This window comes from Acinonyx jubatus, chromosome A2, assembly GCF_027475565.1.
Source record: "Acinonyx jubatus isolate Ajub_Pintada_27869175 chromosome A2, VMU_Ajub_asm_v1.0, whole genome shotgun sequence".
Taxonomy (NCBI): domain Eukaryota; kingdom Metazoa; phylum Chordata; class Mammalia; order Carnivora; family Felidae; genus Acinonyx; species Acinonyx jubatus.
The window spans coordinates 29,893,543-29,907,986 of NC_069383.1; the positions used below are offsets into that span (position 1 = coordinate 29,893,543).

At 41.7% G+C, this 14,444-nt stretch overlaps 1 protein-coding gene across 1 annotated transcript in view; it reads left to right on the forward strand.

Moving 5' to 3' along the window:
- The window catches only part of FAM3C (FAM3 metabolism regulating signaling molecule C), a 57,135-nt gene extending 46,558 nt beyond the window's left edge, over window positions 1-10,577 (forward strand). Inside the window, exons 9-10 of the mRNA XM_027075347.2 lie at window positions 7,744-7,870; window positions 8,464-10,577. Of these exons, the coding sequence (XP_026931148.1) occupies window positions 7,744-7,870; window positions 8,464-8,553 (217 nt within the window). The 3' untranslated portion in view covers window positions 8,554-10,577. The remainder of the gene's footprint in view (window positions 1-7,743; window positions 7,871-8,463) is intronic.
- The last annotated feature ends 3,867 nt before the right edge of the window (window positions 10,578-14,444 follow it).

Below are 14,444 nucleotides of genomic sequence, written 5' to 3' on the forward strand. Positions count from 1 at the left end.
CTGTGGAACATTTGAAGTGTGATTCATCAGCTGTGGTATACCCAGTCTTCTATGGGATTAGAAGCTGTCTGTGCTTCAACTGAAGTGTTAAGGACTTTTCTTTCCATAAGGCTTCTGGATTTTACTTCATAGGAATGGTTTGTTTTCCTGCTTATACCCAATACCCAAAAGAGTTTAGAATTTGAAATGGATGTGCCTACTGTCTCTAAGACTGGGAGTTGGTATGGGTTCTCCATAGTTGTCCCTGCCTGATCCCAGTTACTGCTATCAGCAGTGAGCTCCTTGGCTGTACAGTGAACTTGTGAGAGTGTTTGCGATTGGTCTCCATCACAGCACTTCCCAGAGTGTGTTCTAGTGGGATCCCAGCCCTTTAAACCTGTAATGGTCAAATAAGTTTGGGGGATGGCACCTTGCATTTTGCCTCTTTCAGGGATTTACAATGCAAGGCCCTGAAGTTTGCCCCTAAGGAAACCTCTTTACCTTTGTTTATCCCAGTGTTTCTTGATTGTAACAAGGAAGCCCATTTTAAAAACAAAACAAAACAAAAAACAAACAAAAAACCCCCACTATATTTAAGAAAAGGTACATTTTGGAGAGTGCAGATCTCTAATGATGCCTGCTTCCTCCCCCTCCCCCGACCTACCCTTTTAAAATAAATTATTTGTTTATGTAATGAAGAACTTTAATAGTTTGAGCAAGCTAAATTTTGCTATCGTAGCCCTCCTTTTGGAGACAACACTCTATGACGTGTTAGCTTCCTGGCTAAGTGAAAGGTTTAAATGTGGGTGACCTGAAGTAAGTGATCCTAAGTCATTTGACAAAGCATCCATCCAAGCCACGGTTGGGGGTGGGGGGGGGGAATTCCCATGGAACTCGTTTACAAATCTCTCCGCTGAACTGCTTACCTCTGAAGGGCACCAGTATCTCATCATTGCTCTATCTGAAACAGAACAGAGCAAAAAATTATTAAGTAAACATTACGTTCTCAGGGTTGGTCTCCTTCTAAATACCACCTGGTAGTCTTAGCTTGGGTAAATGGAGCAATAAATATGTTCCCCAAATCATTTGATACTTCATGTTTGAAACTAATTAGCATTTCTCTTTCATTTTTCCGTTTTCCTGCACCATACACAGGACCCTTGTCACCTTTCATCATGTTAAGTTTCTGGGTTGGTTTACCCTCTGGGCTGCATTTTTTTGGGCATCAGCTCTCTGGTTGATTATCAGCTCTCTTAAAATGAGTGCCCCAGATCAAACACAGGGCTCCAGATGTGGTCTGGCCAGTGCAGGGGAGAGGCTAGCTTTTACCGTTCTGGAGATTACATTTCTTTGAATATTCATGCAGACTAGTATTGTATTAGTTTCCTTTAAATGGTCATATCACATTTTTGACTCATGAATTTTTGGTTAAGTTAAACTCTTAGATCATTTCATTTGATCTCAGACCTTTTTTTTTTTTTTTAAACCACTGCCAAGTCAGGTCTTTCTCCCCATTCAGTATTTGCTTTTGTTTAATCTAAATGAAGGGCTTCATTTACCCTTGTTATCCTTGTTACATTCAATTTTGCTGATTTTAGCCCATTAGGTCATGATTCTGACATTTGTCCTATGAGATTTCCATGATCCAGGCTTTGTAGTCTCTCCAGAGTTGTTCTTGTGTCTAAATCGAAGTCATTGATGAAACTGTTCGCCAAGGGCAGTGTGCCACCCTACTAGGGGCCTCCTCCGAGGGATTCATCTACTGATCATCTACAGAAACTGTTTTTTAAACAGCTGCCAGTGCACCCTAATAGGCATATCATCCAGCTGCTGCTTCATTATTTTATTCATAGAGGCTATTTTCTAAGACTCTCAGATGCTCACTTGAAACTCATGAACTATGCTAATTACGGTAGCCTAATCTACCACCCGAAAACCTCTTTACATGGTGAAATGCCTGAGATGACGTTAACTTGGCTTGATTTATTTCTCCCTCCTCCTCACTACCCCATCTTTCCTCTTCCTCCTTTTTTTTTTTTTTTTAATGTTCACAGGATCTCCTTGCTCTAATCCATTCTAGAATTTGCTAAGAATTGGAAGTAGTTCTATTGAACCATTGTTTCTAAAAATTTCCTTGCCTTTTTTGAAGACTGGAGTAACTTTTAACGACCTAGCACCTTCATTTTCCATAATGCTTCTAAAATAATGGACATTGCCTTGAAGATGATATTAATAAGTTCCTCGGAATTTAACTGTGTGATGTGTGTAGGCCTGGAGGCTTCCCTTTACTTTAAAGCACTTATATAGACATTCCTGAACCACTCTTCCCTTTTTATGTTGATCAGAGTGTTTGCCTCCCTGGAAAGGACAGGCATGCTTTGATCTCGATATTATACTGTTCTTGTGAAGCACTTCGTTGTTTGTGCTTAGTAGCAGAAGTTCTTTCTGTGGCCTTTTATAGTTTTAGGAGTCTCATCTTATTCTGAGCACTACAGGTCTTCCTGGTAGTAGTATTCAAAGTTTTGCCATCAGTAATATGATTTGCCCTACATTTTTGGATGCTTTTCTGAGTTTGAGCCCATCAGAGAACACTCCTATAGCAGCACTAATTTGGAACCTATCCTTCTCTTTTCTGGGATTGCTAGCAATCATACAGTGAAAATTATTGGGAGTTTTGGTTTGTTTTTGAAGAGTCCTCTTCTCTCATAAGAGCTTTTAATCTGAACTTTGTATGATGTGCTCTCTTCAAAGTCCAGGCTCCGGGGTCACCTGTACCTGGCGTTGCTTATTCTTCAGTTTCCGGAGATAGTATGGTGATTTTCTTCCAGAGTTCTTGACACCTACACTTTTACTTCCCAAGTGGTTCTTCCCTGTTGGTCCATATTGAGCCCAGGACATTAATTCTCCATGTTGCTTTCTGTGCTTTTCAAGACAGGGTGCATCGGCCTGTTGTGATGGTGTGACCGTGGGGCTCTCAGCAGCTCCTTTTTCCCCAGGAAAGATGGAGGCAGATCTCTGAGTCGCCCCCTCTCCAGTACCCACTTCCTCTATTGTACTCCAGATTGCCCCTGTGTAGCTGTAGAATCTCTTCTGGGAAAACTTGATCCCTGTCTCTGCTTTCTTGTTTGTCACAGGATAATTTTTAATTAATTTTAAAGAAAATGTAGTCCATTGAAATTTTTCACATCTCTGCTAGTTAAGACCATTGGTGGAGATTAATGTATATGTAACACACTCATGGGGGTCCTATATAGAATAAAAGCTTATATTTTTAAATTTATGCTATGTATATATTAGTTACACTGGCTTTTAAAGAAATGGGAGGGGCTCCTGGGTGGCTCAGTCAGTTAAGCATCTGACTTCAGCTCAGGTCATGATCTCCCAGTTCGTGGGTTCAAGCCCCACATCAGGCTCTGTGGTGACAGCTCAGAGCCTAGAGCCTGCTTGGATTCTGTGTCTCCCTCTCTCTCTCCCCTCCTCTGCTCCTGCTCTGTCTCTCTGTCTCTCTGAAAAATAAAACAGCATTGAAAAATAAAATAAAGAAATGGGATATTTTGATACCTAATGTGTATTGAATCAAGTGCTGAGAATATTGGTTACGTTGCATGATTTTAAACTTCTTTTTGAAACATGAAATCATCTTTTACTAAAATAAAAGATGTCAGAAAGGAATAATGAAATCCTCCAAGTTCTATGTAGGCAAAGCAGACAATTTTAGAAATTACTGAGAAACTTACCTTGTTCTAAAACTATAGTGGATACTCATAGGGGTAAGGGGTGGGGGCTCCTGGACCACCCCAGGTTTGAGGGTTTGCTAGGACTAGCATGTGGTCCTGCTCGCCTCATGACTGCTATTTGTTGCAGCAAAAGCACAATCAGCAAAAAGGGGGGAAATACGCACTGAGCAAAGTCTGGTGGGAACCAGGCTCGGGTTCCAAGAGTCCTCTCCCAGTGGAGCCACATAGGACAGGCTTCATTCCTCCAGCACCAAACAGTGACAACACTGTGAAATGCTGTCTTGTAGGAAAGCTTACTGGGGACTCAGTGTCCAGGGATTTTACTGGCTACTGGCCACATAGGCACCCTCTGCCTGACACATCCCCAGATTCCAGACACCCAGACGTAAAGTAGGTGTTCAGCATAGACAGCCTTGCTTCTGCAGTACAGGCACAGTGACCCATCCCGAGCAGTTCTGGGAATGGGGGGAGCCCTCCCCAAATCCAAGTGTCCAGCTGCCAGCCGGGGACCAACCCGCTGTTAGGCCTTTCTAAAGATAGCCCTCGTAGGCCGGCTTTGTTGCCCTCTTCTGCACAGGACCGCAGGGTGTTCTCATGGGAAAGGAAGTAAAGAGATGAAGGGAGGGAGTCAAAACAAAGCCATTTTCAAGTTGCTTCTGGATCTCTGGCTAAATTGGCCTAGTTTACTCATGTACATCAAGATGACTGGTTCTGAAATTCACAAGTAAGGAAGTAAAAATGATTGCCCTTCAATGTATTTCTTAATTGATATAAAATTCATAGATGAAGAAGATTTTATTCATACTTTTTACAGGGAGCCAGGCCTGCAGTCGGAGAAACCACCGACTTTGCAAGCAGTTTTTACTTTACGTATAAAACAGTCTCTTGGCATCTGTGAACTTCACTTTCAGCTATTTAGGAGCAACCCCAAAGCCCATGAGGTGCCAATTGGTAATTACTCTGAGATGTAAATGTGAATCAAACCCCAGAGCCTCAGGGCCCCTGGGTGACTCAAGTCAGTTAAGCTTCCAACTCAGCACGGATCAAGATCTCCCAGTTTGTGAGTTCAAGCCCCGCGTCACGCTCTATGATGACAGCTCAGAGTCTGGAGCCTGTTTCGGATTCTGTATCTCCTCTCTTTCTGCCCTCCCCACTTGCATCCTGTCTCTCTCTCTCTCTGTTTCTCACTCTCAAAAGTAAATAAACATTAAAATTTTTTTTTTTAATGTATTGCTGGGGCACTTGGGTGGCTCAGTTTGTTAAGCATCTGACTTCAGCTCAGGTCATGATCTCCCAGTTTGTGAGTTCAAGCCCTGCATAGGGCTCTGTGCTGACAGCTCAGAGCCTTGATTCAGTTTCAGATTCTCTCTGTCTCTCTCTCTCTCTCTCTCTCTCTCTCTCTGCCCCTCTCCCACTATGCACTCGCTCTCTCCCTCCCCCCCCCCAAAAAAATAAATTAATAAACAAACAAAACCACCAAAACCTCTATAGGCGGTCATCACTAGGCTGCCTAGTGAACCTACTGCCCAACCTCTGCATTTTAATACTATTTATTCTTATTGCAGCAAGATTCACCTGCTAGTGCTGGTAATGCAAGTAAAATGTTCTAGGAAGGTAGCCAGAAAACAGAATGTTTGGATAAACTAAAAAGTGGAATTTGACAGTCCTCCAAATCCACGACATCCTAACACCATTTGGAAACAAGAAAACAGGGTTCAGGCAATGCACTCAGGGAGTGTCCCTCTAATACAGGTTGCTCATTAAGCGAGCAAACAAATGAAAAGTGATGGCTAATTCATGTAAGGATGGGCGCAGGAAAACACGGCTGCAGACTTCGGGAAGAAAGCCAGAAGCATGTACACCTGATTCTCTGAAAGTCTCAAAATCTTCAGAGAGGCCAAGACTTCAGGGTTTCTTTTGCAAAGGCATTTCATTTATTTTTATTTTACCAGGTTGTAAGTGCCTCGCTTTATATAGATTTTTGAGTCTAAATATTCCAGGGTTATAGCTGATTTTTTCAGTGATTCTACTGAACTTCCTCTAGGAGAACAGCAGTACCCAGGCTGTAGTTAAACAGCTCCACTAGTGGGTGTTTCCCCCCAAATACAAAAACACCCCTATGTCTATTGTGGCATTATTTACAATAACCAAGATATGGAAGCAGCCCAGTGGCCATCAATAGATGAATGGATAAAGAAGATGTGGTATATATGTATGTATACACACGCACACACGTGGACAATGGAATACTACTCAGCCACAAAAAAATAATAAAATCTTGTCATTTGTAGCAACATGAACGGAGCTACAGAGTATAATGCCAGGAGAAATAAGTCACAAATACTGTATGATTTCACTCATGTGGACTTTAAGAAACAAGCAAAGGAAAAAGAGAGACAAACCAAGAAACAGACTCTTAGCTACAGAGAACAAACTGATGGTTGCCTGAGGGGAGGTGGGCAGGGGCACGGCTGAAATAGATGATGGCGAGTAAGGAGAGTACTTGTCCTGATGAGCACTGGATAATTTATGGAAGTGTTGAATCACTATATTGTACGCCTGAAACGAATCTAACACTGTATGTTAACTACACTGGAATTAAAAATTAAAAGAAAAAACAGCCCAGCTCCACTGCCCATGGATGTGGTTTGCATAAACTGGAAGTATAATATATATGCACTTCTTTCTTGTTTTACGCAGTTTTTTTAAACAAATTATTTTATTCATCGTCACGACAGTTACATGAGAACTCTGGTACCTAGTGTTTCTTTCATTAGTACCTTAAAAGAGTTGACTGATAATGGCATGAGATGTTTCAAAGAACACTGTCAGGTAAATAAGTACCTTCCTCACTGCCCCTTATGCTATTTGCAAATAGAAACCTTACCTTGCCTCAGACTTTAGCAGAACAGACATCTGTAAGTGACCTGTAACTACCATCTCTTGGAAGATATATAGGACCTACTGCCGAATACCTGCACAGGTGGCCCTTGCCCTGAGCGATCTTTTGTTCTCTCTCTCTCTCTCTCTCTCTCTCTCTCTCTTTTTTAAACTCTACGGCTAGCTAGCGTGTATCTACTGAATTTCTTCCTTTTTGTGACACAGAGAGGAGACCGAGAATACTCAGCATTAGGATGATAACCCGCACAACATTTCTTAACACTATCTTTCAGTTAGCTGTTTCCCTACCAGTTAACTTTTGCCACTGCCCTTGGTCGTCGTTGGCTGCACTTCACTGCTATGTGGTTGATGCTCATTTTTACTAAGTAACCACTCAGCAGTTCTTACTGAAGTACAATTTATATACTTACTCTCAAGATTCATTTTCTTTGAAATAAAACATAGTATTTGAAACACCTCGATACCTGTCCGCATTTACCTTTTTTCAAATGTAATTGACAGAGGGATTAGTGGAAATTCAAAGTGATTTTTAATTTTGCAAAGCTACTGTTTGCTTAAGACCTTGTATTAACCTAGGTAGGCATGTGCTCACTGCGGTATCCCTTATTTATTTGGTGGATGTAGATGAAAGTGAATTATTGTAAAGATGAAGACATCTAAAAGGTATTTCTTAATAGAATAAACTTAAAATTGCTAGATTTCATGTCTTTTGTCACTAAAGAATTCAAAAGAATTCAAATAGTAGGAATGTTGCTCTGAAAAGAAATTTTTTAAGTTTATTTCTTTATTTGAGAGAGGCAGAGACAGCACAAGCGGGGAAGGGGTAGAGAGAGGGAGAGAGAACCCCAAGCAGTCTCCGTGCTGCCAGCACAGAGCCCGACATAGGGATCAAACTCACGAAACTGTGAGATCATGACCTGAGCCAAAACCAAGAGTTGGATGCTTAATCGACTGGGCCACCCAGGTGCCCCTGAAAAAAATTCTTTATTCTTTTTTTATATTCTCATTTAAGCTGATACTTTCTCATTTCATCTCATGTTATATGTTAATATCCTTGTGAATCAGTATACTTAGATAATATTAGTGCTCTGTGTTAATTGTATTATTCTTTTTCCTCCTCTTAAAGACTCAATGATGAGGCACGGCGGCTCATTGCTGAATTGGGGAGTACCTCTATTACTAATCTTGGTTTTAGAGACAACTGGGTCTTCTGTGGTGGGAAAGGCATCAAGACAAAAAGCCCCTTTGAACAGGTTAGTGTCTTAGACTTTCAAAATTAATGGACAAAAGTAAACTGTGAAACTATACACTGCATATTCCTATCCCAATTATTTGAAACTTAGACAAAGCAGCCATTAAATATGTTCATATTATTTTTCATAAGCTCTTGGTAATCAGTTATTTGAAATAACCATGGCACTGTTTTAAAACCAAAATTTAAAAATAGTCCTATTCTGCATGGAAAATATTTTCCTATATGACAGTGCATTGGCATGTCAGTGCTTTTTTCAGGACCATTGGGAAGCATCGATTACTAAGGATTTTAATCGAGCTTTTGATATTATAATCAGTTAAGTTTAGAAATACCTTAGAACTTAGAAGAATGTAAACTTCACTTTTTGACTAACGGATGATCCTTTAGAAAACTTGTGCGATGTTTTGTTCTTTTGGCTATTTGAAGGCCTGCTAGGCCCCAAGGGTGGCTCATTAACTGTCTGGAACAGTAATTGGTGTGCACGCATCACTGACGTGAGTGTTACTGAAATGAGTGCACTGAAGTATGTTCCTGTAGAGCAGCAGTTCATAACGGTCTTTAACCCTGTATCCTACTATTGTATTCCAACAGCACATCAAGAACAATAAGGACACAAACAAGTACGAAGGATGGCCCGAAGTTGTCGAGATGGAAGGATGCATCCCCCAGAAGCAAGACTGATGTAGAGGAAGTTGAAGGAGACGCACTTTCATTATTAATGGCAGAGCTGTGACAGAGGAGCTATGTGTAAATACTTTAAGAGCATGCAGCCATCTCGGTGTGTGCATGAGCATTATCCCTTTTGATATCAGGATTATTTATTGCTAACGTAAATAGATGCCTTTGTAAATAGTCATCATAATGAGCAAATCACTGAACCATTTCTAAGCACATTTCCATAATAATAGTACAGTGGTTAGACTGCTACAGTAATGACATCCTTTAATTCTAAAAGCATACCCGATGGATAACTGAACCGATTGTGAAAAATATATTGATATGTATACTGGTTGCTGTGAAAACCTATCATGGAATAATTTGGATTTTAGGGAGGAGACTTTGTTTTCTTTTATACACATATATACATACACGTATATATGTATGTATATATATTGCTTTTTAATGATAGTATCTTTTAAATTAAAAAGATATTTGGCTAGTTGTGTGTGTAATGTTACTTTACAGTCTGACTCTCTGCTCTTTTTCCTTAGTCTTTCTCTTCTCTTCCCAAAAAACCTAGAAATAAATGAAAACCTGTATCAGATATGTGAAAAGCACAACAGAATTCTTTTTTTTTAATGTACACAGTAAAAAAGTAAATATGTAAATGTAGATGGTATTCAGGACTGTAGTTTGCTGGATTTCGTGTTAGCGGTGTGAATAATGACTTCGCAGAAGCTGCTTAGAGTGAGGCTGGGGGTGGCAGCCCCACGGAACTAGGGAAGCTGGCCGCGTCCCTTCCCTGTCCCAACCAGGTAGTGCAGGACAGCCATGACAGTATATTTAGAGCAACACTGGCATAGATTTCCCTCTTGAACTGTTGTCAGCATTGACCATGCGGTTTAGAAAAAGGCATACTTTAATATCATAGTTATTTTGATGGTCAACCAAGAAATAATTCTGTATTTACTTCATCTAACTTCATAATAGCAGTTTTGCCTGAAGATATAAGGACTTAGAAAAGTCGTAATTACTGAGTGGAGTGATACCATGTAAAAAATAATTTGATTGGACCTCAGATGACTTCATACCCAATTCTACATAAAATTTTGTTAACTTGAGATATTAACTAAATGATTCAATGTGTGTGTGTGTACACACACACACACACACACACACACTTTAAGGGCGTTAAATACCTATTGTGCATGAAATATCTTAAACTGGAACATAAATTAATGATCAAACTGCTATTCACAATAAAAGGCAACACTTAAATTTTGAATATAATTTTAGATGACTTGTATAAAAAAACTAAAGGCAGTATTTTTATTTTGCTGTAAGCCAAGTTGGAGACTATTAGCTATTTCTTAAATATTAACGAGCTTTGGGGTACTGGTTCTTCTCAAACTGAATGTAATTCAAGAATAAATGCACCTTATACGTTTATAGAATTTTTGTAAACTTTTCAGATTTCTGGTGCTCATATGCAAAATCACATTCAGCATGTATATTTTGACATTTAAAATACTTCCCTAGATTATGTCAATTAAAAGAATAGCTCTTTTCCAGTTCCAGGGATGGTGAATTGATGTTGCATTTTTTGCATTGTTGGGTTTTGTTGTATTATCTGGCCAAATAACATACCTACAAAACTTCACATTAGTGTTTGTCAAGCATTCATTGTACTGCTCAACATGGAACGTTTAAGACATTCCTATGCTTAAACACACTGATATCCTCAGGATATACGTGTAGAATTTAAGTACCCAGATGGCAAGACATCCCTTTCAAGGTGAAAAGTATAAGACGGTAGCTTTGTGAAGCTGTACAGAATGTCATAAGGAGGGATAAAGATTGGTTCTGTGGCAGTTTTGGTGCAGTTTGCTTTTGTTTCAGTTCATGTATAGATGGTGCCAACTTTAGAAGCAATAATTTTCCCACGTTTCATTTTCAGATCTCTTGTAAAAGTCTGCATTGTAAATGTAACAATGTTCATTTGATGTTGAGAATTTTCTTTATTAAAATCAGAAATTTGGCATTGACATTTTGGTGTATTAAGTGGTGTATAAGGACTTTGGGATGCATACTTTTTATTTGAAATCACAAATTTTTGTTTTCCAGAACAAGTGTGTTATAGTATGCCTATTAAAGTTAAGCTAAGACTGTAGGAAAATAAGTGATATTTGGGAAATTAAAGAAAAATTGAGCCAGAGTCTTTATATTCCTGACTTTAAATTGATTAAAGTTCGTCAGTGTTCTGTCTACGTTTTGTATTTGTTTCAAAATGAATCAGCTAATATTTTATTATGCCAGATGAAACCCAAAGCATTTAGCCTGTATTGACTTCATACTTTAACAGTTTTTACAATTCTAATTTGAACCCCTCCCCAAAAGATGATAGTTTAGTTGACATACCCCATTTTTAACTGAAGGAATGAGAAATGTGCTGTGCTCAGTTAGAGTATGAAGAGTAGAAAGGCATGTAGAATACTTTTTAAAATGAATAGACAAGGAACAATTGCTCATGTTGATCAGGGAAAAGATTTCCTGCTTTACCCTCCTCAGCGAGGCCTCGGACAGCAGTCAGTACATGTAAGTTAAGAGCTGCAGAGTAACATACCAGATTTTACCTTCACTTTTTTTTTAAAAAAGAAATGTTTAATTTATTTAAAAAAATTTTTTTAATATTTATTTATTTTGAGGCAGAGAGAGAGTCCAAGCAGGGGAGGGGCAGAGGGAGAGGGAGACACAGGATCGGAAGCAAGCTCCAGGCTCCGAGCTGTCAGCACAGAACCCGATGCGAGGCTCGAACCCACGGACTGCGAGATCATGACCTGAGCCGAAGTCGGATGTTTAACTGACTGAGCCGCCCAGGCGCCCCTGTTTTATTTTTGAGAGAGAGAGAGTGTTTGCGAAGCAGAGGAGGAGTAGAGAGAGGCAGAGAGAGAATCCCAAGCAGGCTCTGGGCTGACAGCCGTGAGCCTGACACAGGGCTCAAACTCACACACTGTGAGATTATGACCTGAGCCAAAGTCGGATACTCAACTGACTGAGCCACCCAGGTGCCCCAGATTTTACCTTTTCTAAAGCACCCCTTAGAATTTTGCTGCGTCTTCCCAGCTTGATCTTTCTGTCGCATACTTGGTTTTTGATTGTCACGTGATGATGGTTAATCCCAATTCCCCTCAAAGCTCCCTTAATCTCACTACTGTCCTACCTCTGGTCTCTTCTCTCCCGCACCCCCGTTCTTGAGGTTCCTGTCAAATCAAGGCCAGCTAGAGCGAAAAGCAGGCCTGCCTGGCTTGGGAGTGGCAGTCTTGTTAGGCAGCTTGAAGGAGCGTGGGGAACACCTTCCAGGAACCTAGGAGACTTCTTCCACCAGAACCTTCCTGCAATCCCGTGAGGGTGCAGACAAACCTGAGGGCAGCTATATTAAGGAAATGCTTTCAACACTAGGATGTCGCTTCTAGAAAGGAAAAGGGACTGGCTGATCCTTCAATTAGAGTCGGAAGAAAGGCTTCTGGGCTTTGTTGCCTAGGCAGTTTATAAGCAAACTTACTACAAAGACCGTCTTCCCAGAGCTAGTTCACTGGCTCAACTCGCTGCCATCACCAACCTCACTGTTTAGGGGCACCTGGCTAACTCATTCGATAGAGCATGCAGCTCTTGATCTTGGGGTCTGTGAGCTGGAGCCTCACGTTGGGTGTAGAGATTACTTAGCAAACAAAACAAAACTCACTGTTCACCTCTACGTAAAGTCTGCCCATCACTGGATGGGCACTGAACATTGAAAGAAGTCGAGACTGAATTGGTAAAAGAGGGGCACGTGGGTAGCTCAGTCGGTTAAGCGTCTGACTTAGGCTCAGGTCATGATCTCGAGGTTTGTGAGTTGGAGCCCCCCGTGGGGCTCTGTGCTGACAGCTCGGAGCCTGGAGCCCGGAGCCCGGAGCCTGCTTCGGATTCTGTCTGTGCCCCTCCCCTGCTCGCACTCTGTCTCTCAAAAAATAAATAAACATTCAAAAAAATTTCAATTGGTAAAAGTCCTATATTTGGGAAAAATAATTTATGAAACTGCAGTCTCCTAATGTTTCCTGTAATCAGCCCGCATTTATTTGACTTGATCACCAGAGAGGAAAGGGTCCTAAAACCTTAAAGAGGAGTGAATTCTGTAATGGAGGGAGTGTAGCATACCGGTGAAGAGTACAGACTTGCCTGAGTATGTGTCTCTACTTCATTGCTGATTACATGGGGAACTTGACAAAGTCTGTATCCTCACTGTTACAAGGTAGGCCTAATACCACGTGTTTGTGGTGCCTGCCCGAGTGCCCGGTACGCACTAAATGCAACTGCTGGTATTGTCCTTATTATTGACTGTGTCTCTTGCAGCTAATAGTGTTCTGGTCAAAGACAAAAGCCAGCCTCCCTGAGCTTCCCAGTCCCATCTTGCCAAACACCACGTACGGTCCCAATGTTTGTGTCCAGCTACCCGTCTTCCCTGCCCCTATTATCCGGTTGTTGAAACCTAATCTCCAATGTGACGGTAATTTGGAGGTGGGAACCCTGAGAGATGATTAGGGCAGAAGAGTAGAGCCCTCACTGGGGGTAGAGCCCTTATGAAAGAGACCCTAGAGAGCTCCCTGGCCCCTTCTGCCATGTGAGGACACAGCAAGAAAACACATGAACCAAAAAGCAGGTCTTTATAAGACCCCAAATCTGATCTTGGACTTCCCAGCCTCTAGAACTGTGAGAACGGAATTTCTGTTGTTTATAAGCCAACCCCGTCTGTGGTGTTTTGTTAAAGCGCCCTGAATGGCCTGAGACACCAAGCCAAAAAGGAGCCGTTGAACGACTTGGATGGTAAGGTCATGAGAGAGGACACAGCTCTTCACCCGAGCTCCTCCTTGACCTCGGCCTCCAATTACGTATCACCTGTTCTTTCATTCAGTCTGCACTGACACCAAACCGTATCTCATATGCAGAATCCAGGCTTTTGTGGATCCCCAGGGAGCCGGCGACTCAAATGATCACATGATCTAGTTGCACTTGCTGTCCCATCTGGAGGGGAAGGTATGGGAAAGCGTGTGACTTAGCCAGAGGCTGGTTCCTTTCTGTGGTGGCAGCTGGCAGATGAGCCTCATGGGGGAGCGCTCTGCTGCAGCCCCAGTCCAGGAGAGCCCAGAACAAAAGACCCGGAGCCCTGCTCCTAACCTGCTACCTAACCCTCTAACTCCTGCTGAGGGCAAGGGGGGGACCCAGCTGGCACCCTCTTGCACACCAGCATTTGCTTCTTGTTCAGAAGGCCCGTGGACGTTCTTACCCACTAGCGAGTGTTGCCTGGGCAGGAGAGGAATGCCTTGAATGGATTTTGAGACGTTTTTTGCTTTCTGAGACCTTTTTCCTTATAATAGTAAACTCATTATTTGAACTTTATGCATTTGACTTTCGAACATTTTTTCCGCGATGCGTTGTGCCTCCATGTGCTGTCGCTGCTGCTTCGACCTGGCCTACTCGGGTGGACACGCTCAATACGGGGGCTGCTGAATCCCCTGCCAAGGCTTCTTAACCTCCGTGTCACCAGCGGAATGGTGAATGGAGCTGCCCTGTTTTCTGGAGGTATATCGCTCAAAGCTGAGGAGAGTACACGCCGACCTCTGGAAATCAGGTTTTAGTGAAGAGCCCCGTCTGAGTCTGAGAAGTTCTATCCTAAACCTTAACGTGAATTTTTTGGTTTATTTTATCATTTACTCAGATGTTCGTTTTAACGTAGAAATCTTTTCAATTATTTCAAGTTTCAGCCTCTAAAAATGGTTCGCTTCTGCACACCCCGTGTGCCAAGAGTCAGACTAGAGAAGTGCTCTGCGCAGTATGTGACCGGAAGAGAAATGAACCCTGAGGAGAATGTCTTGCGA